The following is a 26824-nucleotide window of genomic DNA, read 5'->3' on the forward strand; positions in this document are numbered from 1 at the left end:
TAAGAGAGATCCCAGGTCCTGTCACTCTTTATGGACAACTGAGTCCAAATGATACATTCAAATTAGGCAATGTCCAAGACAGAAAACATTAATCTTCCTCTACATCAGTTGATCTTTCTATGAAAGGACTCTTTGGACATTTTATGACAGTCTCTGTCATATAGAAGGACAACAGATCTCCTCTTCCTCATTGTTATCCTAATTACTGTTGCTCTTTAAACCTTTTTTTATCTTTTTAGGAAGTATAACTGGTGGCTCTACACTTCTAATTAAGAACACCACTACCATACAGGGCCCCTGACTGTTTTAATTCTTAATCCCGTGTTAAAAAAATGCATTGAAAACTGTTGGTGTCCCTGCAGCAATATAGCTGATTAAGAGTGGGAAGTAATAGTGAGAAGTCATGAATGAACTGAGTTAGCTGGATAACTGTTACAAAGCTAAAATAAAAGACACACAAGAATAAATCATGAGTCAGGAAATAAATCCTCTCTTCCTTTCTCACAAATGGAAGCTTCAAATTCCTATATGAACACTTTTTTTATGTGAAGAAGCATACACACAGCCCAAAGGGACTAACAGCTATCATTTGCTGGGAAGTGGAATTAATTTGTTAACAGGAAATCACTTGGCAAGTAATAAAAATATCACTAAGGTTTAATAAGCAATACCGTACTTTCAGCAGCCCCCATCCTTTCACAAACACATCACAATCCAAAGAAATAATCAGCCATTCACAATATATTGCAAAGATTAGCTTTTTTGGTACACGGTACCTAGAGTAAAATTGCCTGCAGAAGATTATCTAAACATAGAACACAACCACAAACAGCAAGCCACCTCATTATTTCAGCGCACAGGGTCAGTGGCAGAGATTTCAGTTAGAAAATGAAGAAGAAACAAAGAGTTAAAGAAAGAAAAAGAGAGAAAGAAAGGGAAATACTTGGGTTATCAGATAAGAGAAAGACAAACATGAGAAAATGCAGTTCATACGTCCAAATATTTTAAGCTCAAATGCAAAGAAGCAAGTCTATTCCCAGCTTCTTTTGAAACACAAGTGTCACTTCAGAAGTGCTTATCCAGAAATGTGTAGACACTGAATGGTGCCTGCATAATTTTCATACAATACGTATGTCAGTTTGCTAAAAGACTGCTTTAGGTTTCAGACTCCAACTCAGCTTCCTATGTTTGAGAATTTGGTTTGTGATGCCCCAAATACATAAATGCATTTTTTTGCAAGCAATGCAAATGATGCATCTGAAACATTTTCTAAGAATGATCTGTGGAACCATGTCTCCACCTACTCCAGCATGGTATAGGACCTTTTAATTTAAAGTTCAATTAAAAAAGTGAAATTAAAATGATGCAGATTTCTATAAGGATACTCTAAACTTTTGTTTAGGTTTTTTTTAATAGAGAGACTTGAGCCATTACTGAACTGAAAATAAAGTCTCCAGAGAGATTCAGACTAGTTTAGATTAGCTTAATTGAAGTTGTCTTCAACTTTTTTCACATTTCCAAGATTTTCACCTCCTCTCATCTTGAGGGAGAATTTATTACACTGGCTTTTAATATTTTAAGTTACACAGGTTCTTTCAGGAATGGTTCCACAGTTAGAACTTGATGCCACGGAAATTAACCTCGACATTTTAATGGAAACTGTACTTTGGTTTACTTTGATTTCTCAGTACATGCATGGTTCAGCTTACATTGTTTTGGATCATTCCTTTCCATGTGATTAACTTCATGTAGATGATAGTGGGATCAAATAAATAGAAGATATAAAATATCGGCTATGAAGACCAAGAAACTGAGGAAAGTAGTAGTACTAGACTGCATAAAGACAGTGAGACATAAAAAGATTGGCAGAGGTATTCCTCCTCCTTCCCTTTCTCAGCCATTTTCCTCCTTCAAACCAAATATAAACTTTTTCAGTGTAGGAGAAGCACAAAGCCACCAGGAAAAAGAACCAGCACAGGATATTTCAGAACCACTAAAACTTACAGAAAGCCCCAATGGTTTCATCTTAAGCATAGGTCTTCTCTCATGACTTTTTTCTAACCTTTAGATGAGGTTACTAAAATGATGCATAGGAAATTTATGTTACTGATTTCTAGGAGAAGGTAGGAGCTTATATTCCCTCTTTAACATTCCTAGGTAGTATGTCCCCTCTTTAACAGTCCTAGGTTTGACTGCCTAACAGTCATTTTCACACCATCTGGTAGCATGAGAATTTAGGTGAATGAAAATGCTTGATTCCATGGACACAAAACAGGATAGATTGTTATAGAAAATTCTAGATTCAATGAACTCAGATTTTGCAGCTAATTAGAGTTTACAAAGATGGGGTAGAAGGAACAGGAGATCAAGTCCAGGTGATTAGCAAAGAAGGTAGCTTAAAACTAAATTGTTTTTATTTGAATATATGCAAACAAATCAGTATTGTGTAATATAGATACGTCATGATCTGCATGAGTAATTCCAGCTGGCACCAGTTGGCGAACGTTCTGCTGATCAAGGACATATTAAAAAGCCAGTCCTTTGACTACAATCTAAATTGCAGACTATAGATTCCTGGGGTCAGAAAAGCCTTGTTATTGATAGGAAAAGAGCATATCTTTGGAAATTCACTCATTAAAAAAATTCAGGACTCTACCATTTGTCTAGTTTTCAATCTCTGATTAAGTGCAAATGACTACATGCATACAGCTATAGCCAAGCTTTCATGAGTCTGAAGATGTCAAACTAGTGGCTGTTGAGCAGTCTGAACCACACCGAACAGTTCTGCTTCTGGCCAGTTGTGGAACACAACTACTGAGTCATAGAATCATAGAATGGTTTGGGTTGGAAAGGGCTTTTGAGATCATCTTGTTCCGACCCCCCTGCCATGGGCAGGGACACCTCCTGCTAGACCAGGTTGCTCAAAGCCCCATCCAGCCTGGCCTTGAACACTTCCAGGGATGAGACATTCACAGCTTCTCTGGGCAACTTGTTCCAGGGTCTCACGACCTTCACAGAAATTAATTTCTTCTTAATATCTAATCTAAATCTGCCCTCTTTCAGTTTAAAACTGTAACCCTTTGTTCTTACACTACATTCCCTGATAAAGAGTCCCTCCCCTTCTTTCCTGCAGGCCCCTGTCAGGTACCAGGAGGCCATTATAAGGTCTCCCCAGAGCCTTCTCTTCTCCAGGCTGAAAGGCCCAACTCTCTCAGCCTGTCCTTGTAGGGGAGGTACTGCAGTCCCTGATCATCTTCATTGCCCTCCTCTGGACCCACTTGAGCAGGTCCATGTCTTTCTTACACTGAGGGCCCCAGAGCTAAACACAGTACTGAGGTGGTGTCTCAACTGATCAATTCCAGAAACTCACCTCATGTGCTTTTTTCTTTACTTTCAAAAACGTGCAGAAGCATCAAATGAAAATACATGTAGCTTTGCCATGTTGTAAGCTGGTTTTGAAGGTTACTCAGAAGCATAAGATTACTGTGAGGGTCTCTTCCCATATGGGGAAGATTAGGCCCAGTTGGGCCTAATTGGCAATTAATTTCAAATTACTTTCAGAAAAAATAGGAGTAAAAAAACAATAGAGATCGGCTTCTAGAACCTGCTGCCCAATGGCCCTCTGACCAGAAGGCTATATCTGATTGTGTAATGGCTTAACCATTACTTTTAATCTCTGATCGTTTTGATGTAGCAGCAGAAATACGTTCCTTGTTCTTCTTCACTGGGGGACTAAAAGTTTGCTACCTACCTCGACACAGGGTTTGAGGACCTGGAGATAATAAGGATGTACTATTTCAGAAAAAAATCCACGGATTTGTAACTGGGTTTACATGTTCCTGTGACTAACTTTCTGTATAAAATGCACAAAAAGCGCAGTTAAAAAAGGAAAAGAGAGAGGAAAACAGATAATGGAAGTAACTATGATAAGAGTGATAATGATTATACTTCTAAAAATCCAAATAGAAAATTCAAAATCTTGCACACTTTGATCTAAATACTGCTTCTGCGATACAGCATTCATTACTTGCTTTCTGATAGACATATGAAAATGATGATGACAGGTAAACTGTATCTAGACACTTGTCAGTGCTAATACTCTTAAAAGACAAAAAGGGTCCTTTCTTTTGCTACTGGAAGATTTTTGCTACTGTAGTTTTGCTATTGCTACAGCATGGTCTTATTCACGAGGAGTGCCTTCTAAGATGACATTTAACACTAACAGCATTACTTCAGCATAGGCATAGTGCTAATTCATGTGTATATTGTATGTGTCATACTTGCATGCGTATTTTCCCATTGACATCTAACTGTCAATAGAGTTTTTATGTGTATTAGAAGGCTACTAATGTAGTGACTATCTTTGAAATGGGAGATTTAGTACTTCAGCACAAAAAGTGAAAACCTTAATATGCCCAGTTCTGAGGATACAATGAGAAATGACCTTCATATCTTGATTGTAATGAAGACTGAGATGAGACATACTGCAAAAGTTTTAGCTCTGGGAGCCATATCTGAATGGCCTGGGATAACGACTCATTTCAGGTGATTGAGAGGTGTATGTAAACAACATAGGCACCACTGTCTGCCTGGTAAAGTCTCCTTTGAGACATCTTTGCTTGTATCAATGCCAATGCTGTGAATCAGTGGTGAATCTGGGCAATGGAGAGCTGTGTGGCAAGACTGACCTATAAGACCGCGCCTGCTACAGAACAAAACAGCATTTTCCAACATCAGGTACAAAGTAGGAAGGAATTGTCTCCTACAGCCAGCGCCAGAATGGTATGGTTATATTTTGAGTATCAACAGCAGATGCAGAAAATTGGAAACAGTCAGAAGGTGTCACTTTCCAGCCCCACCCCTCCCAAACCCTGGAGAAATGATCATGAGTGAGTCACATAATGAAGGTTTTCTTAAAACCTTTTTAACTTGAGGGTTGAGTTAAACTAGAAAATAACCATGCTTTTAAAAACAGAGAATTGAGGTATTTGCCTTATATTCCCAACATTAAAAATATGTAGGAATAGGTGGCTAACTTCCCTACAGGCCTGAATCTTATCTCCATCCTCTAACATGCTACTAATTACTAAACTGAACATTCATGAAATCATCTGTCTGCCATTATAATGAGAGAGGTGGAAAACAGGCCTTAATCCTGCAGACATCAGGTCTCAGCTTAGGGAAACTTCCAAACTATAGAAATGCTGACTGCATTGGGAATGAAAGCATGTGCAGGAAAATTAGTACAGAGTTAGCTGCTTTCCTGAATTAGTATAATAAACTGCAGCACTTTTGAATCAGCAGAAAAATTTCACAAGATTTCACTGAGCCCTGATTCAGGCCCTAATTACTTCCTTCTTGTATTGCTAGAATCAGGATTTTAAATTGCATGATTTTTGCATTGCAATTAAGCATACAATTAATACTCCAGGAATAGTCATGCCTAGTTTTTAAAATTTACTCATTACTTTTGAGTAAGACAGTAAACTGAAGTCACTTAATAATTTTTCTCAAACCAAGTAATCTGAATATTCATAAATTAATTCTTGATTGCACTTTAAAATATGGAATAAAGTAAGTACCTACAATCTATGTTATACTGTGCCATATAATTTGTGAGTATGGTTTTGCATGTATGTTCTTTAATAAAAGCATTCCACTATATTTCTTTATCTGAAAGAGCAAAACTGAAATGCTGAAAACAAAAACCTGAAAAAAGAGCCAAAACTCATTGCACCGTCAATGAAGACATGCAAAAAGGATTTATTAAAAAATGGATAAACTGAAAATAGGACTAAGAAAAATAAAGGAAAAAAGTAAACACATAAAAGGCGCTTTAAGGGCTTCAAAAAAAGCTGATACAAACAATTCTAAAATATTTCTTACCTTCTTCAGTCATTGTGTCATAATATTTTAGGTTTCCATATGATCCAAGCTCTACAACATCACAGTAAAAGACACAAAGATAAGGAACCAGCAGACATTCAAGAAATGTACATGTTTTTGCATGAGCTTCATAAACTCCAACAGTGATTATGCAAAAAATTCTGCAGGACACTGAAACACAGATTACAGAAATGACAGTGGCTTCCCCCTCAGAAAATTCACAAGTCACTTGCATCAGACAAGTAACTTGTCAAAGTGAGATGCAGAAGAAGCACTGAAATCTAAAATCCAGCCTTTTCAAGGTGATTGCCAATTTGGTGCCTCTACATTCAGGAAAACATAATAAACCTTGACAGGACCTAATGAGCAGGAGCTTTGGAAACTACAGTCTTTTAACATTCCCCAGTCAGATATTCAACTACATATACATCCAAATTAAACAAAAAAAATCTCAAAACATATAATCTCAGGAAATGTCCCACAAACATTGACAGCAGTGCTGATGTTAACTTGCTTTAGAGGGATTACTTAATTTATGCACTCTCTTGTCACTTACGACATCAGAAGAAAAGTCTTAATTCATCACGTGGTGTGAGAACTAAATTAATGAAATCATTAAATAGATGTGAACATACTGCATTTCTAGCAGAGCAGAGAAAAGAACAAAAGGCAGAGATCTCCAGATCTTTAGGGCTACTATTATTTTTCCAGGTGATACAATCTTGGATGAAATCACCTATTTTCTCCAGATGCTGCTTTACACTTTATCTCTTAAAAAGCTTTTTTCTTCAAGTTTGGCATATATGTAAATATGTATATAAATATGTATATAAATACAATAATTAAGGTAGGTCTATGAAACAAGACAGATTAAAATTAAGCACAAGGAGGAATTTGTAAATGACTTTGAGGAATTTGTGGGTGACTTCACTCATCATTTTAATGTAAAGTTTTAAAACAGGTTTCTGAAGATCTAACCTTTCATAGAGTGTAATCATTAAAAAATGGATACTTAACAGTTTGGTAGTGCTGTTTTCTTTGGAAATATTCTTGATGTTTGTGAAACAGCTTAAGTAATTAAATGTGAAACTGCTGTCCAATTATTTTGTTTTCAGTTGATACACCTTGTAATCTTCCGATATTTTTCCACGTAGGTGAAGAGAGGTCCGGCTATTAGTTTTTAACTGCAAAATACTGTAGTGATATGCAAATCTGATACTTTGAAATATTGGTGTTTTTAAACCTACTGCAGATACCTGAACCTGCCAAATGAACATTTCTTACATCATTTCCAGAGATAGAAAAAAGCTTTATGCCATGTAACTAAAAAGTACAGGAGATTATCACTGTTACATTTTAAAAATAATGATGATTGGATTGTAATGATTTTTTCATAGACATACTTTATCAAAAGCAGTTGCAAATTCTGACATACTCTTGCTCATACAATGCAGTGTCTTACAAGTAATGCCCATATGCTAAGTCTCTCTCAAAGCAAAGAAAGGCATCATTTAAAGACAGAATTTAGTACTGTTTTACAAAATACAATGCATATAATGTTTTGTAAAAGTGTTCTAGTGTTGCAACATAATCTTTGTAGCTTCTTTTACATAGAAGAAGCTACTGTCCGACCATCTTGATTTTGGTCCTAAAGATTTGAATTTCTAAAGATATGAACTTCCCTGCACACAGCATTTGGGACCACACGTGCTGTTTAATTAGAGCTCTATCTGCTGACTCTATAGCTAATGCCTTTGCTTAAACTTATTTTCATTGACCTTTGCCATCATGTTTCTGCGGTTTGTTTTGCTAGAACCTAAGGTGGGAAGTATGTGCAGGAAACAACACTGCTAGAGAGGGGCTGCATAAGCTCATGGAGAAAAAAAGGATGGGAGTGCAGAAGGACAAATTTGAGAAAAAGGAGGTTGTACCATAGCAGCAAACTTAAGAATTAACAGAATGAGAGCATGAGGTCTCTGACTTCATGGATGAAGCAGCAGAGGTTTCAGAGGAAGCTAACAACTCTGGTGAATTATGCTAGATATCCAGAAGAAATTAAAATGGTGGGAGAAACGCAGGGCACTTGACATACTGACAATCCAGTTCAGATTTATTTGATTCCCATCTGAAGTGAGAGATGATGCAAGAGAAAAGGAGACTCTGACCTTATAGAGACTGAAGAGAAAAGAAACAAGGACATGCATGAGAATGCACGATGCTTATGATAATCATGTCTGGGCACTTCAGCAATTCAACACATGAAGGATTAATCTAGGTTAATTCTTGCAGTTAACACAATTATTTCCAGGACAACTCTAATCTTGCTGGTGAGATTATGTTCCTGAAAACTTTTATAGTCCTGTACTCAGGGTGGAACATTTTATGCAGTGACCAGCCCACTGACTGCAATGAACAACAACAATGCTAGAAAATGCCAGATGCAAGTATTCACATGAATTATTTTGTAGATTTCAAGATAACTTGGGTCAGTGCTGCTCAACAACACGAAAGTCTACCTCTGTACAGTCTGCTGCCAAATATATTGCACTGCCTTCTGCTGTAAAATTTCAAGTAAATCCACTCATATTTATTTTTGAATTTTCCTGTTAAAATAAGATTTTGTTCAATATGACTGAAAGTAAACACAAACGGAAGTACTTTTTGAAAACAACAGCGTATTGGAGAAAGTTCTTAGCTTTTATAACAAACCAATTTTAAACAGAATTAGAAATCTGAAATGCTGTGACAAAGGGTACTTTAAAAAAATATGCCAATATCCAACACTATTAAAATTTGATAATTGCAGTTTCATGAACACACTATGCAGTTCCAACGGGGAGGTCATCTTAGACAGACTGGCTGACAGCCAATACCTGTAACCCTGCTGGTCTTATGGAACAAAGAGGACACAGAGATGTGGCTTAACAGCTGATCCTCAACAGTGACAGAGTCACTGAATTAATTTGTTCCCTTCTGCATATTTTTACACAAGAAGAGAACTGATGGTTCCTGGTAATCCTGTCTGACATTCCTGAAAGATTACAACATTTGCCTTATTACCTATTGTTCTCTACTGCATATGTACATATCACACCGTATCAAAGTAAACAGAAAGAACAGTTTTGTTAGTCAACAGTGCTAGACTATTTTCAATTTCAAAATACACTTGAGACAGCCAGTATGGCTTCACCAAGGGTAAGTCCTGCCTGACCAACCTAGTGGCCTTCTATGATAGAATGACTACATCAGTAGCACAGGAAAAGCTACGGATGTCTTGTGTCTGGACTTCTGTAAGGCCTTTGACATGGGTCTCCACAACATCTTTCTCTCTAAATTGGAAAGATAGGGCTTTGATGGGTGGGTAAGGAGGGGGTAGTAGTCAACAGCTCAGTGCCCAGATGGAGATCACTCACAAGTGTTGTCCCTCAGGGGTCCGTACCGGGACCAGTGCTGTTTAGTATCTTCATCAATGACATAGACAGTGCACCCTCAGCAACTTTGCAGATGACACCAAGTGAAGTGGTGAGGCCGACATGCCTCAGGGATGGGATACCATCCAGAGGGACCTGGACAAGCTAGAGAAGTGGGCCCATGTGAACTTCATACAGTTCAAGAAGGCCAAGTGCAAGGTGCTGCATCTGGGTCAGGGCAAGCCCTGTTATCAGTACAGGCTGGGGAATGAAGGGATTGATAGCAGCCCTGCAGAGGAGGGCTTGGGGATGCTGGGAGATGAAAAGCTGGACATGAGACAGCAATGTGTGCTTGCAGCCCAGAAAGCCAACCATATCCTGCGCTGTATCAAAACAGCTTGGCCAGGAGTCGATTCTCCCTCTTTGCTCAGCTCTTCTAAGAACCCACTTAAGGTACTGTGTTCAGCTCTAGGGTCCTCAGAGGAAGAATGACATGAAACCATTGGAGCATGTCCAGAGGAGGGCCACAAAAATGATCAGAGGGATGGAACACATCTCTTAGATGAAAGACTGAGAGAGGTGAGATTGTTCAGCCTGGAGAAGAGAAAGCTCTGGGGAGACCTTATAGTGACCTTCCACTACTTAAAGGAGGCCTATAAGGAAGATGGGAGCAATCTTTTTAGCAAGGCCTGTTGTGACAGGACATGGGACAATGGCTTTAAACTGAGAGATAGTAGATTCATACTAGATATAAGGAATAAATACTACAATAAGGGTGGTGAGACTCTGGAACAGGCTGCCAGAGAGGTTGTAGAAGCCCCATCCCTGAAAACATTCAAGATCAGGATGGACAGAGCTCCGAGCAACCTGAGGTAGTTGAAGCACTCGCTCATTGCACAGGGCTTGGACTAGACGACCTTTAAAGGTCCCTCCCAACCCAAACTATTCTATGATTCTATGATTCTATGAAATAATATAACTAATTACTCAGTTCATTTTCAGTGTTCACTCATTCAGTATTGCTGGTACAGTCTGTGGCAAAATACTCATTTCTGCAGTGCCCCAGGCTGCCATAGGAGGAAAGTATAGTCAGTATTTCTCTCCTGATATGCAAATCTCACATACAGACTGCAGCTGTCCCTAGTTATGTCAGAAATGAGCCTAGTTCATAGTTTCTCAAAGCATTCATAAAACATATAGCTATTTAAGAGATAGCAACCTGCATTGCTAAAGGTGTGTATTCCTTCAGGAAAAATGTGAACTCAAACTCTCAAAATAAAGTAATGAATTGTGGGTTTTTTTCAACAAGGATAAGATTTTCATTTTGCATAAAAAACATGTTTGTATGAAAATAGATGTCACATTTCTTCACGGTAATTAAACAGCCTTAAAGCTGACGTATCTTTTATTCAAAACAAAACTGCTAAAGAGAAATCACTGAAGGCAATCCCTAATTTTTCAGTGCTGTTCCACCATTGCATTTACTAGTCTTTCCTTGTGTTTGACTTCCGCAGTCATGAAGGTGCCAAGGCATAATCCTTTATCAGCGTCAGTAAGAGCTTGGCTTAGAAGAAATTGTGAGGCATACTGGAACATGCAGATGGAAAACATATTCTTCCTGAGTTTTCATACACCTAAATTCAATCTACCAAAAGGTGGAATATGTAAGACATAAGATAGGAATGAAATGAGAAAGTAAGGTCTCAAAACTGATGCTGAAATTGCAAATGAGTATGCAGCCAAGAATTGCAACTTAAAAGGAAGCAAATAATTATTAAAAAGACTGTAAACACGAAGCCTAACTAAGTACTGGGAACAGAAGAGAATTTCTGTGCAAGAGGTTGCACACAAAATTCTGAAAGTCAACAAGTTCCTGACAGTCAAAGACATTAACTTGGTAATCCACTCTTAACCTTCACATCTTTCTAATTTGACCTCTGATATATGTTTATATTTTTCATCATGCTTAACATGATCTCGTTTTCTTATTTGTATTTTTTTAAAAGAAAGCTGAAAGAGGAATTCATATTATAACATCAAGAAGGATGAGGCTGTCTTTCACTAATCTTTACTGTTGTTCCTTCTAGCTGTCATGGTCTTGAGAAAAATTGATATGACTCATCCGTAAACAAAAAAAAGGCCACTTCAAAAGTCTTGCTAGATAATCTGTAGTGGCTATCCAAGCTAAATTGAAATCAAAGCTTGATTAGGTTTTATCAATTATGTTAGATTAGGGATAAAGAATTCTCAGCACTGAAAACTTGTGTAGTGGAGATTAACATTACATGTATAAAATGAGAATCCTAACGTCTAGCAGATCTTTAATAAAAGATAATGCCTTTGTATACAAACTATTTGAGGCAAAACACAAAAAAATCTCATCAACTGAAGGATATCAGGTGCTGATTATTTTCTTCCAGGGAATCTCATCTTAATTTTGACTACTACCTTTTATGAACTCCATAAATAACTTAACTTTCTCATTGGTACTTATATCCCATCTGGGATAGACTGGGACTGCTGTGGGAGTTTGTATGTATTATCTCTGCAGAACAAAGAGAACAGAAAACAAATTTGTTTTAAACAGCAAAAGACTTTTTCTCCCATTAATTCCAGAAAACATAAACCGTGCAAGTTATATTTAATTGTTGTAGCCTATATTTTTACTGTGGATCTTCCTGCTGCCAATTCTTCCAAAACAGAGGCTCTGACATTGATCTGGTGCAGTGGAAAACACAAGGGGACCTCTTTGGGATCTAAATAATACAGTAAATAATACTAGTTGTATGCATTTAAGAATTAGATCTTTTTGGATTATGCTACTGTGTTTTATTAACACTCCTAGGCAAATGAAGAAAATCATATAAGTTAAGACTTCCAGGTACTTGATCAGTAGGCAGTACATTAGGAGTAACTAAATTAATGTAATACTTTGTGCATTTGAGCTCTAAAAGCCCATGCAGTCATCTTTCATCTTGTCATTAAATTGCAAGCCTTCTGTTCCTATTCTCTCTGCTAACGTGTCCTTACTCTGTTTTTTATTGCAGGTGTTTTTGTCCTGATAAGAATCTTGTTAAAGTTGTCTGGTTTTATTACAATTAGTTTGTTGTAAATTTATCAAAATGGAGTGTGAATAGAAACATAATTAAAAATTTATACAATCATACAAGTAGAGTCCTGGGCAGCTTAGGATAGCCACATTACCACAAAAGCAGTATCTGCCTAGCACTTTGCTCCTAGTGCTGCCTTTAAAATAAAGACTGAAACCTTACTGTTCTTACAGTCCATACCATCTACCAAATCTTTTTGTGTTGACAAAATGAAATTTGTCAGAGGATCTACAGGGTATGCTAACACCTGACTCCAATTAGCTTTTTTGAACTCAAGGGTTCACTTACTTTTCCCACTGGCATTTTGAATGTTGAATGAGTTTGTCCACTAAAGATATGGAGGATCAGAATTGGTTTTGTGTTATTATTTTAGGCACATTGTATTTGTCAATACTGTTGGCTTAGATGACAGTTAGATCACATTTTATGACAAATTAATGCAATTAATCCAAAAGGTTCACATATTTTTTCTTGCAACTGTCTAAGTTACCTTTGTGCCATCTGCCACCAAACTGTTGAAGACAGGTGCCATACACTCTCTAGAATGTAGTAACAACAAAAGACAACCGCTATCTAATAGAATTGAACTTGTCTCATCAAACAAAACTCCTGCTGACTTTAAAGGGGGTATTTATCTTTGAAGAATTCTCAAAGATCACGAAAATGTGAATTCTGAGATGTAGAAATGAAATCCTCATCCCACTGATGACATAGGGAGCTTTATCACTGATTCTGACAGGGTTAGGATTTTACCAAGTGTCTGTGGGGCCAAGCACTGTGGGTTACTGGACACATACAACTCCAACTGCAAAAATTCCATCTGTTCCAGTTCCTAGGCTGTCCAAGAGGAATAATGCAAGGGCAACATACAGTCCACTCATTATCCAGTCATAAAATCCAACCAACCTGTGGAGAATGAAGTCATCTGCCATGTGCAAATCATACCAGAGGAAATCTTCCACTTTTAGCTTCAATGGAAAGCCCCTCACAGCTACTATTATTCCCTGATCTGTACAGGTTTATAAATTATTTATGTTCTTTGTTGTCAATATTTTTAACAGGGACATTTGGGGTTAGAAAGAAACTTATAATGAAGCTAAAGCCATTAAGCATGTAAATGCATAGTTAGGACAGCTACACCCTGGTCTGTGATCATGCTTGTATTTAAATATTCATGACTTCTTTGGACCCTCTGTAGGGAATCCCAGGAAGAATATGCTGTCTGAAGAACAGGGCATCATTGGAAAATATCTTGGAGATAAGAGACAAGAATTTTGCCTGCAGTGAGCACCTTGATTAGCTTCTAGTTAGAAGAATAAAATATGACATGCAGAAATAAATTGTTGTGAAAACAAACACCACAAAACAAACGCAAGGACTAAATTTCAGATTTTTGAAAGTAAATTTAAAATGGCATCATAAAACTGCCATTATTTCAAATTTGCTACCTACAGAGAGCAATACTGATTTTAAAGGGAGACTTGTTCTTCAATTTTTAAGTAGCTAGACATTCTATCAGTGAAATTAGCAATGAGTGCTACCTTCTCTCTGTATTTTAGGACCATCTGAACTTAAGCAGACCTGAAGTTTATTGCTCCAGAGTCTGAGAGCATCACAACAAAGAGCTACACTTTGCCATTGAACTGCCAATTCCAGGAGAAATTTGTAAGGGTTCCTTTGCACTCCAAGTTATTTATAAAAAAACATGCCAAATTTTTGATACATGTCACTAACTATAAACATATTTTGTGGACAGAACAAAAGTTGCAAGCCCACTCACCCTACAGTCAGGGAAATACAGCCACTGTCTTTTCTAAAGGCAAGACCAACATCTCCAATTTATGACAACGAGTGATCCCTGCATGTATGCTAAACAAACCGACTCAGTAAAACAATTCAGACTTCAAAAATTCATACTTCTTTCATTGTAGATACACATTTGTGACTGACATTTAGAAAAACTGGCTGAACCAAAACTTCATAATAACATTCTCTTCATTAGCCTAAGACTCAATTTTCTCTATGACAAAAGCACACATCTTTGTAGACAGCTCAAGTTCCATAGCTGTTAGAGTGACATTTATAAATGTGCCACAGAGAAGTTTGTAAATTCAACTGCTATCCATTTTTGGCTTTGAAATCTGAAGTAATACTGGTGGAAACAGCTATTAAACTTCTCTCTCTCTCTCTGAACTTTCTACCAGATACTAACAGGGCTATCTAAAATACTATTTCTTCCTATCTAATTGCCCACAGCTGCACATAACCCACAGTTTCTACTCTATGCTGTTGCTCACTCTGGCAGAGTGGGAAGTTCTACCTGTAGTTTCTTAAATGAAACTCTGTAGAGAGATGTGCCTCATCACTTCACCAACATTTAGCTATTTAAAACCTTCCCCAGGAAAAAGCTTACTGCTGGCTAATGACTGTGCAGAGAACCATGCCAGTGAAAGCTGACCCAGCAATGGCAGCCAACTGCATCCTTGGCTCCCTTAGGCAAAATATCATCAGCACGTCAAGGGAGGTGATATCTTCCCTCCACCCAGTGCCGGTGAGACTTATCCAGGTGCTGGGTCCAGTCCTAGGCTCGCCAGTACAGGAGAGTCATGGATATACCGGAGCAAGTCTGACACTAGGTCACAAAGATCATGAAGGGACTGAAGCATCTCTCATGTGAGTGGAGGCTGTGAGAGCGGGGCCTGTTCAGCCTGGAGGAGAGAAGGCTCAGTCAGATCTTATCCACAGGTATAAATACCTGATGGGTGGGAAAGAAAATGGAATGAGGCTCTTCTCAGAAGTGCCCATTGATAGGAGAGAGGCAATATACACAGATTAAAACCCAGAAAATTCAATCTGGACACAAGAAAAAACCTTTTACTTTCATGATAGTCAAATACTCAGATGGGTTTCCAGAAAGACTTCTGTTTGTGGAGATACTAAAAACATGACTCAACATAGTTCTGGTCAACCTGCTCTAGCTGATCCTGCTTGAACAGAGGGTTGGATTAGCTGAATTCTGTAATTTAGGAGGTCCCTTCCAACCTACATGAGAAAAAACCCGAACAATTCTGGGAAAGCTGGCTGCATAAAATGGCATACATGCCTTTGTAAGACATGACACTCCATTTTGAAGGTAAACCTAATTGCCCTTTTTATTGGTTTCCTATCTTCATATCAGACTGAGATGCCATGGGATGGAAAGACACTAGATTGTAACTAACAGCTATTAATTTGCATATGAGCCTGGCAGGGAGACCCCATCTTTTCTGGCAGAAGTCCCTTGAAAACATTTCAGTCTTCAGCAGAGAAGAAAAACAAAACTCTCTGCCATGCTCAGAGGGCTGTTTTTCCCTCCGGCCCAGAAGAGGAAGCAAGAACTGTTTCTAGCTTCATAAGAACAAGTGTACAAGAAGAAAGTGTTGAGCTCCTTTGCAAACCCATGGGTATGCCTAAAGGACAGTCAAGAATAATGAAGGATCTAGAGCAAAGATATTTAATAGCACACATAATTGCTTTTTTATTATTTTTGTCTAGATTTGCCTATTTCCTGATTTTAGATAAAATGCTGTTGTGCTTGTAAGTCACTTAAGAAGTATTTCTTTCATCTCTAGCATGGTGCTAGGAAGTGTACTGAAGTCCTGCAGCACCCCCACACTGGAAATGAGTAAAGTGGAATTGCTCAGGTAACTTCAGCAATGCAGGAGCTGAGAATTACATTAGCATTACAGGTCTAACCTGCGCTGCCTGGCCTTACTTCTATGAGGATATAAAAATAAACGGATTAATCCAAAAAAGGTTCCCAATGGGAGGGAGCACAGATGTGATGCAACCCACCTAGCCCAAGGGAAGAAAAAGAGCACAAGGGTTTTGCAAAAAGACATGAAAGCTGGGAGACTGCTGAGTGACCAGGCAGGTGAAGGTCACCCCAACCATTGTCAGCTGTCTTTAGGGTAAGTTGATATTTTCCGTGACACCTCAGAAAAGAACATAAGCAAGAGCAGCAAATTAAGCAAAATACTTTGAGGTGAACGGAAACGTTGTGAACTTCTCAAGATCAGTGACTATGAACACAGCAGAGTCTAGTGAGTAATTACAAACAATTCACTGCTATTTAAAAACCTTTGAGGACTAAGTAATTCTTTATTTTCCTGAGAAGCATGAATGCAGGTTTCTGGTTTTCTTTGTTAGAGCAGACAGTGACAGTACTGTATTTTTCAGCATTCAGTGAAGGAAGTGACAGAACACTCAGCTCAGCCTTATGTAACCGAAGGTCACTTGTCTCACCAATAACATGCACCATATCTATGCTTAAAAAAAAGTAAAGCATAGAAAATAAACGACAACTTTTCTGCAAAAGTACATCCTGTAGTTTTCCACTTTGGAAATAGGATGAGTGATGGGAATAGGAGAGAAAGAAACCTACTTCTGACTGGGGACTGAGCCATGACAGAGATTTATATCACATTCATTTTCATGCAGAGGATGATATTTGCATATGGATTGTACCCTTGTCACAAGGGATCAAGGGTGTCAGCATGTAGCTAAATTTTCCCTTTTGGATGATTTTTGCTTGGTCTGTGGCACATCATCAGCAGACAGAAAAAGGATGGCATGATAAGCAAAAGATCTCATTCTTCCGGTACCCTGCTAAAGCTGTGCGAGAAAAGTAAGGTAGCCTCAGGTTGCACTGGTGCTCTGAATCCTCACTTCACCACTGTTTGTCTTCCCATTTCAAAAGAGTACCCATAAGTGACTCTGGAGAGGAAAACTTCCCTCCACAATCCTGAAAGAATTGTTCTTTGAAGTATAGCTTGTAGGGAGAAGGCAGGCTTACTACTCATCGCAGACATTTTCATACAAAATACTTCCCATGCTTTTCCTTCCCCTACTCCCACTGCAAAACAACCACCCAGATCTTTGTAAATGCCACACTTTCATAATGCAGGAATGTCTATTTCAAAACTAGGACAAAGGTATCTGAGGTACACGACTCAGAAGGAAAAAAGGCACAAATGATCAATGATTGCCATGATTTACACTAGAGTTCCTTGGATTTTGGATTGGGCCCTGACCACACAGCAGGTCTGCCATCCTTATTCATATGGGTAATGCTGTTATGCACAGTCCAGCTCACTACTCTCTGAATAAAGGATTGCCAGACCAGCATTTAGCAGAAGCAAATATGGCACAGGATTTCCTGAGGATTAATGGGTGGCTGGGAGTTTATAATAGCCTGAGGCACACACACTCATTAATCTTAATCCTCAGGAAATGATCTGTACCAAGGTCACTATTTCTGTAATATGATAGAAGTGAACAAAAAAACTACTGTCATACACATATTTATATATTTTTAATGAACTAGAGGTTTCAACTTCAATGTAAAGTTCATGTCCCGTTAATAAATGCTCTACATATCTGCCTGTTAAGAATGGCTGAACTCTTATCTTCTTAGAAGCTTTATGCTGAGACCAAGATTTTGAAGAGGCGAAGCCTTCCTTGTCTCAGACTTGTTAAATCCACAGCATGGCTGCACACCTGTCTGTTTGAAAAGTGCCAAACTTCCAGCAAATCCCACGGATCTCAGATGTTACTCATCTGTCAGAGATGGGCTATGTACTTTGCAAGTTTACAAGCTGGCTTTCACAAGACAGGCACAAGTCATGCCAAAACAGCATTTGTATGGAAAATAAAAGTAAGAATAGGTTCACAAGTTTGTAATAGTATGTCAGGATATTTCTGTTTATCTACATTTTATGGAAGTTAAAAACTTCTTAAGGTCTTTTCTCTCTCATTTCAAATTTTCTTACTCGGAATCAAGTGCATTTTTAAGAGACTCTTAATTAATGTAGATGTTGGTTCTGACTTCACGAATGAATTATTCAGGAGTAAATATGACAAGTTTTCTATAAATACATTATATGTTAATGTAACAATAACACTGTGTAGGTGAAGATGACCTTTAATAGTCACACAACCTGTTTATACATTCTATACTGCTTATGCTATCAAGAGGACTTAGGTAGGACTTCTTTTCTGTCAGCTTTGCAAAGTCCACACAAGTCCAAATGACAGAGCAGTGTGCCTTCTGATGCCCCCATTGTCCTTGAAAATGTTTGAGAGAACGTAACAGTGAATTTTATTTCTGATTCAAAAAGAGGAAGAAAAACTGTATCTTCCAGCAGCAGTACAACTAGAAATCCTACTTCTAACTGCAACATGTGATCTGGAACCCACTAAGAGCCAAGCACAGAGCTCCCAGACTTTACAAGTGCTTTTCCAGAGACTGAAAATTCAGTTCACGTGGCTGTGCCAGCTACAGGGTTGCTGGCATCTACTTGGGAAGTGCTTCAACTGATCGATCCAGCAATCCAGAAGAGCAAGTATTGAGGAAACCATCCTATGAGAGCAGACTGAAATAAGGCAGGTGCAGATGACTGAGATGCAGTATGAGGAAAGGCAAAGGATGTAAACAGTAGCAAAATGGGGAAAGAGGACATGAGAGAGGGGGAGAGAGGGAGTACGCCCAAGTGCAGGAGGTGGCAGAATATCTGCCTATGCGTCAGCTTTCACACTTTTTTCCTATGAGAATGGCACTTTTTCATGTTCTTATACCCAGTTCTTTTGCTGCAAATCCAACAAACACAGCTAATGATGCAATGTTTTTGACCTATTGATCTAAGTCATCATCTGGCAGAAATACCGAGAGGATCTAAGTTAACTAAGATGGGACAGAAAAATGCTCAGAATCTCTTTCTGCTATTCCTTTGAGTCTGATCCATACTCACATTAAATGATCTGGAAGAAATCCTTTGACCTCACAGATTATGCACCAGGTCCACTGTCTTCCATTACATGAGTGCAACAGAGCTGATTTCCTTTGTTTACAAAAAACTCAAAACTAACACAAATCACTCATTTATTGCTTCATTATCTCTCTGATTTTTTCGTAGTAGGAAAGGGCATGTGGAGAAAGCCATGTGGTCCAGAGAAGGCACCAGGTAATCCTTTACATTTCTACATCCCCTCAAATGATAGGTTTATACAGCAAAGGACTACATGTCTCAGACACTTCTGATAAATACTACCCTTTCTTTTAATTCTCAACAATGAAATCGTATCAGCTTAAAAATTACTTAGCTAGCACACTAAAGGTCTGTTAAAGTAAACATGATGTACTAGTTCATTGTTCGATGTTCATTATACACAGGAAGATTAGAACACAAGAAAATTGTGAGAATCTGTAGATAAAATTCATACAGAGCCAAATAGATAATATTATATACAGCAGGGTGTAGTTTTGAATTGAATATAAGACTCAAGCACAATGCCAACCAAATTCGTTAACTACTATTACTTACCTTGGCCAGCCACATGATTTACATTGAAATAAAATACATCTTCTTTTATGGAAGCTTGCAGAATTATCTGAATAAAGAATAATGAATCTGTACACTTAAGAGCTCGAAATCTCAGGAAACAATATGTGCTCAGTGGAGATATCCAATACTCCATGTGTCTGCCTTCCAAACTGCCTGCAGTGCAAAACCAAGTCTGCCCACAAATGAGGTGGTGGTGCCTTAGGAAAGTGGGTAGATTTTTTTCATATTTCACCTATACATCTGAGCATGTTTTTTAAAAAACAGAGTTCCACATGCAAAAGTATTTACTGAATTACATTTCCATATTGAAACTTCCGTGCTCTCATGAATTAATATTTGAATTTGATAAAGTCAGTGTCATCAGCTTAGACATCTGCACATACATAGGTTATTTTCCAGTGTCTTCTTGGCCATTTCTTTATTAAGTTGTGTATTAAAACAGTATTTCCAGCAAATGTAGGTAGATATTTTTTGCTTTGTAAAATTCAACTCAGTGTGTCAGTTTTAATGAAATGTACAGGTGCTTACTGCCTTGCACTATATTTAAAGTCCACAAGACCTTTTTATTCCATTCATTGAAGAATATTAATTCCAAGGCAAATATAAAAGTTTGGAGAGGAAAGAAACAACCAAGTAATAAAGTATTATGAGCAAAGAAACCCTGAAGAAAATTTTACTGGAGTAATTTTTATAAGATTTATCCATTGCAACCATCTCAATCAATCCACATTGACCTCCAGTGTTTTACTGACAAAATGAACAACAGCATAGAGTTATCTGAACTTAGTTATAATACCTAATTTTCAAAAATGCTGGGCTTCTGTGCCCGTCAAGATGGATTTCAGATTTCTAAACTAGTTCTTCGTGCTCTGTCATGAAGGGGGAAGCTTCTGGATCACACTACATTGTGCAAGCTTGCTGCAGGGAGAAAAACAGGGAGAAAAGGTATGAATTCTGAAAAAGCCATGTCTGGGAAACAAATGAAATAAACTTGAGAAATGGAAAAATACCTGATCTTATTTCTGAATCTTTGTTGAATCCAAATTGAACTCCAGTCAATTATTTTTTTTTCTATAATGTGATGAAATCTATTTACTGCTTCAGATGATTTTTTCGTTTGTGCTAACACTATTTGTGACATCACAGACGCATCTGCAGCCCAGGAGCTTTGCTTCAATGGAAAAGAGAAGTGCAAAGGATTGTAATGAAAAATCATAACTTCTAATTAAAAAGTGAAAATTTGAGATTGGAAGTCTTTCCTTCTTCTAGTAGAGTGAAATGGTTGGCTACCAGGTGTATGAAGACATGTTTGGTGTAGCAGTTAGAAGGCCTGCTTACCTCCTGTAGTGATGCAAATAAAAGGAGCCAAACATCTAATTGCAGTTAATGCCTCACATGTTGCAGTTTTTCTAAAGTCAGTGTTAGACCAGCAGAAGTCAAATCTGTGGAGTCTCATTCTTTTCTCTATTCCATATGACAAGTTACCCACTATTTCAGTTTATCTAGGTTTTGTTTCTGATATATTAAAATAAAAACCAGAAAAGGAAACAAAAAAACCCCAAACCAACAACCTACAGAGGAACCAGAGGACAGTTTTTATAACTTTTAAATCACTGCTGTCAGAGGCAAAGCGGACAGTAGTTCTGATACGCATCAACCAAATGACCAGTGTTAGCGCCGCAATGAACACATTCCCTAGATTGCAAGTCTTGGTGGAAGAGCAAAATTCCTGCTGAAAATTCAGACACATTCCGAAAAGACTATTCATAGCTATTTCACAGCAATAGAAACGTAAACAATAGTTTCATGGGGAGAAGAGAAAAGGAAAGCATTTGCTTTTGCAACAGCAACCCCAAAAAATTAATAGGAATACCTTCAGCAAGCGGGTCAAGTGTGTGAATCATGAGCTGGAAGATGCTGTTCCTCATTAGACTGTTGTGGAGAGACGCAGAGCTTCCTCCCCGCTGGAGCCGTGGCTTGGTCTAGGTGGAAAAATAAGGGAAAAGATTTAAGTTCTTTTGTTGTTTCTGTGGAAATAGGTCTGAAACACTAAGAAATAATCTCACCTCACTACAGAGCGAAACATTTTCAACCACCACCTATAGCAGATCAAATTAAAGTCTACACTCTATTCAACATAGTTATATGTATAGAAAATTTCTCTAGAGGGGATGGATCATTACATTAATGTAGTCATTAGTCTCCTAGGGCCCAGGAAAAAATCAGGGAGAAAAGAATCTTCCTCTGTGAAAACTTCTTAAATGTTAAGAAAATAAAAACCTCATACTTGCATCAGGAAGAATTCCTAATTTGTTCCTTTGTAGAACCTTGTGGTTGAATTCCCGAAGTAAGTTCTAATTTTTCCTGCGTCAGTGGACTGCAAATATGCATATTATCAAAAATAAGGGAGAAAAAGGGCAGAGAGAACCCATTTTCAGAAATTCTCTGGGCAACCTGTTCCACGATCTCACCAATCCCACAGAAAAGAATTTTTTCCTAATACCTAATCAAAGGGTTATTCTCTTTCAGTCTGAAACCATTACCCCTCATCCTGTCACTACACTTCGTGATAAAGAGGACCTGCCCTTCTTACCCGGAGGGCCCCTTTAAGTACTGAGAGGCTGCTATAAGGTCTCCCCAGAGCCTTCTCCAGGCTGAAGAGCCCCAACTCTCTCAGCCTGTCCTTATACGAGAGGTACTCCAGTCCCCTGATCATCTTCGTGGCTCTTCTCTGGACTTGCTCCAACAGATGCTGTGCTAGGTGCCCCAGAGCTGGATACAGTACTGCAAGTGGGGGGTCTCACGACAGCAGAGTAGAGGAGGAGAATCACCTCCCTCGATCTACTGGCCACACTTCCCCTGATGCACCCCAAGTTGTGATTGGCTTTCTAGGCTGTGAGTGAACATTGCTGGCTCATATCCAGTTTTTCATCCATCAACACCCCCAAACTCTTCTCCACAGGGCTGGTCTTAATCCAATCATCACCCAACCTGGTTTTTTGTTTGGGATTGCTCTGACCTGGGTGCAGGACATTGCACTTGGCCTTGCTGAACTTCATGAGGTTTGTAGAAGCCCACCTCTCAAGCCTGTCCAGGTCCCTCTGCATAACATCCCTTCCTTCCAGCATGTCAATCACACCACACAGCTTGTTGTCATCAGCAAACTTGCTGAGACTGCACTCAATGTTGGTTCATGGCACCAACAAAGATGCTGAACAGTATCAGTCAAAATACTGACCCTTGATGAACACCATTCGTCACTGACCTCCACTTGGACATCAAACCTTTGACCACAACCCTTTGAGTTCAGCTGATTTCTTACCCACCGAGTGGTCCACCCTCCAGATCCATGGAGATCAATTTAGAGACAAGGATGTCATGTGGGACAGTGGCAAGTGTTTTGCACAAGTCCAGGTAGATTTTTTTTTAATGAAATTTTAAACATATTCTGAAGGTTTTTTTCCCCTATGTCATTGTCTCATAAAATAATAGATGCATTTAACATACCCAAAAAAGTAAGAGTGCTTTGTGGATGGCTGTCTGCTTGTTTTGGTAAAAAGGATAATCAGAGCCAACAGACTGCTGAGTAATAAGTCCCTGAAACCCAATTACAGTGAAAAAAACAAGCCTGAAGAAGATATTATTTTGCAGTAATACATGGTACATGGACTAATCTTTGGTGTCATACAAATACGAAATAAAAAAAGGTAGAAACTGAACAAGAAAATTAATTCACCACTTTATCTTTGGAAATAAATTATATAAGTTCTATAGCAGCATAGCAAGGGCAAAAAAAATTCTAGTGATTTAGAAAAATGCTGTTGTATACCAAACCAAAGTAAGGCTTTCCTCAGCATCCTCCTGAGAAATAAATGCTCAGACACATACTGATTGCTGCCTACCGTCAGTGTTTGGTCATCCTTGTCGCCAGCACTAGGTGACTGCATGAATGGGAAAAAGAACAAAAAGAAGGGTCAGATGGAGCATGCATAGAATGGAAAGGCAGTAAAACACCACAGACGTCTCATCCTATGAATGCTGTTGTGTTAGGTTTATGAACTACTTGAATTAAAGCATCTTAGTGATCTAGTAAATGAGAGTAAATTTGACACTGCAATGCTGCAGGAGTGTTTTATTCTTGTCACTTTCTCGGACAGGAACTCTTGCCATTTCAGGGCCTGGTCCTCAGCAGCTGGGCTGCAGATCATTATGTTCACTTCCTACAAATTATGTAGGGAGGCAGACTCCCTGTACATCAACCAGTTTGTGGGAGTGAAGACTGAAAAATTAAAAGCAGTAGGAAACTCAGGATTGAAGAACTGCTCAATAAAAAGCCTAAAAAGGAGTAAGATTACCTAGGTGTTTTGCAGGAAGGGACTACACAAGAAAATAAAAAAAAGGTGTTTCAATTTAATCATTCCCAGCAAAATGCCAGGTAGCTGAAACTGGCAGCTCCGGTTAAGGACAGGCAGCATAGAACATACTGCTCTGCCATGAAGGAAAAATAGACTTTGGATGGATTACAAAGGCAATTGATGCATTCAACTAAGTGACATATGCTGGAGATGATTTATTCCCATGTCCTATCCCTTTGACAACAGCAGTATAGCACATCTCCAGAAGACACTTCTGAAGGTGAAAAGAATTTGCACTGAAAACAAGCAAACACATTTTTTTTAGTCTGGTTTGCAGTCACAGAATCACAGTCCCCTGTTTTGCTTGTTTCTTTAATAGAATTAACACTTGTGTTAAATGGGATCAAAGAACTTTTGACACAGAATATGTTTTCATGACATCTTGCAAGTGTGTGATAAAGTCATGTTATTTTTGTAGTCCTTCGGCTTATCCCAAGAGAGGGAAGTTAACACCAGAATACACAAAATACGAAACTCCAGCCATCAAGTAGTAATTAAAACAGGACACAGTGCAATTTCCATCTGTCTCACAGTCATTCTTACTTGATCATAGTCCTTTCCCCACAAACTGGCATACAAATAACTTCCTCTATCTCAAGGCTCTTGTTCCATAGAAAATCAAAATCCTCTAGAAAACAAATTATATCACAACTGTTTTATGTGCAGTGAAACACAGTTCTGGGAAACATATCAACATGAACTTTCAAGACATGCCTTTCTGAGACAGTGAATTAACCTTGAAGGTTAAGTGGAAGGTAAGCAATTATGAGCAAACATTGATAACAGAGCATACCCCTTCTGTTAATAATAAGAAAAAGAATAAGCAGAAGTGAACTCTTTGTCAAAAATTTACCCCTTCCCAGATGTGAATATTAACTTGAAAAAGAGCTAATGAGGCAAAGAGAAGATCATTGCTCTGATACAGAAAATACCTGTCACCTCTGAAATTAGACTGCCCTTGTGTGAGAAACAGCTAGGAAAAAAAAGTTTTAGGCCTCTACTGAAGACAACCATCACAGAGATAACTTTTAATGGAGTGGAAAGAAAAGGGAAAAAAAAGAAAATACAAAATCTTTGTTCTAAAATGTCATTAAAACTGTGAATGCATCTTAATTTTTTTTTTTGCATAATATGTGTATATATATGTACAGTATACATGCACATGCTCTTCCAGATAGAAATCCATGCACACACCTGCAAACTCACCATTTATTTTTGTGTACTTTGAGCAATCTTTTACGTGAAGGAAAATTTATCTTGCAGCCAAATTTACAAGAAAGCAAAAAAGAACAAGCCAGGGAAAGTTCTTGTGTCCAAAGAAGCAACTTAGGACAGTCAAATTGTAATGGTCAGTGGATGTCGTTACAGAAGTAAAGTTTGTGAGACAGAGATGAGTGTTCAGAACTGGAATTTTAATAAAAATTTTAAAAACTATTAATTGGGACTTTCAGCTTTCGATGACACAAAATTTGTTTCTTAATTTTAATATCAAAAGACAATAAAATTTATAATTGATAAAGCTGTGTAATGTGTCATTTCCATCTGACAAAGAGATGAAAAATGTTACTTTTCTTAAGGCCAAGAGCATGCCTCGAAAATACCAAGCATGCTCTAGGCCTAATATGATAGTATTCCTAAAAAAAAAAATAAATGTTGACGGAAACACTGTCATTTACTTGAAAGGGAATGAGATGAAGCTGCGTGAATATATAAAAACAACTACATGATAATTTTACCATATAAATTAATTTGTAGAAGATAATTATGCTATAATGAGAAAGAATAATGAAATACATTTTGCATATATGTTAAGGAAACAAAAGGAGAGTGATGAAACCATCTGAAATAATTTAATTCTTCATCAGTACAGAAAGGGATATAACACCATGAAAAAGATTTTTCAAATTGTTTTTTCCACACATGATTAGTGACACAATTGTTTCTGAGCTTAACTTGCCAATCAAGTTACACCCTAGAAGAAATGTTCAAGGCTGGAATATAAATAGGATTCAAAAGCGGAAATACCTCCAGAATTTTAAAAACAGAAATGCAAACAATGGCTTTATATTTTGGAGATACTAAATACTTCTAATGCCTGGATTATCTCATGGATTAACAATAATAACACCTTAAAATACTGTTTCAAACTATGACAGTGAAAAATCTAGTTGTGGTACTGTATGTATTTGATGGCATTTTGTCCCCATTAGGATGGCAGATTAACCTTATTTTTCTATTGTTTAAAATGAGTTTTGCATTTACATGTTCATTGCTGTGTAGTTTGAGTATTACGCACTGTATTGCAAAGTATTCTGAAGTATCATTTTTCCCTTGTAGAAACATTTAGTATCATAGAATCATAGAATCATAGAATGGCCTAGGCTGGGAGGGACCTTAGAGATCATTTAATCCAACCTCCCTGTCACAGGCAGGGACGCCTCTCAACTAGATCAGGTATTCAGACATTTTGTACATCCTTCTAATTTAGAACAACACTTAAAAACTGGTCCAAGTTTAAAACGGTTATGTTTTTTGCAGTGGGAATAAATACTATATTTTTGGACATATTCAATGTGATTTCGTTAAAGAAAAGACACATTTTATGTAAAGAGAAGTTTGCT

At 37.9% G+C, this 26824-nt stretch overlaps 1 protein-coding gene across 1 annotated transcript in view; it reads right to left on the reverse strand.

Annotated features, from left to right (window-relative positions):
- Positions 1-5886: 5886 nt before the first annotated feature.
- The window catches only part of LOC104272379 (sodium/potassium/calcium exchanger 2), a gene marked incomplete at its 3' end in the record, with an annotated part of 71429 nt that continues 50491 nt past the window's right edge, over positions 5887-26824 (reverse strand). Inside the window, exons 2-4 of the mRNA XM_009867357.1 lie at positions 23691-23729; positions 21662-21770; positions 5887-5937 (exon numbers count right to left, since the gene is read on the reverse strand). Coding sequence (XP_009865659.1) covers positions 5887-5937; positions 21662-21770; positions 23691-23729 — 199 coding nt within the window. The remainder of the gene's footprint in view (positions 5938-21661; positions 21771-23690; positions 23730-26824) is intronic.

The sequence above is a fragment of the Apaloderma vittatum genome, unplaced genomic scaffold (genome assembly GCF_000703405.1).
Source record: "Apaloderma vittatum isolate BGI_N311 unplaced genomic scaffold, ASM70340v1 scaffold1804, whole genome shotgun sequence".
NCBI classification, from domain to species: domain Eukaryota; kingdom Metazoa; phylum Chordata; class Aves; order Trogoniformes; family Trogonidae; genus Apaloderma; species Apaloderma vittatum.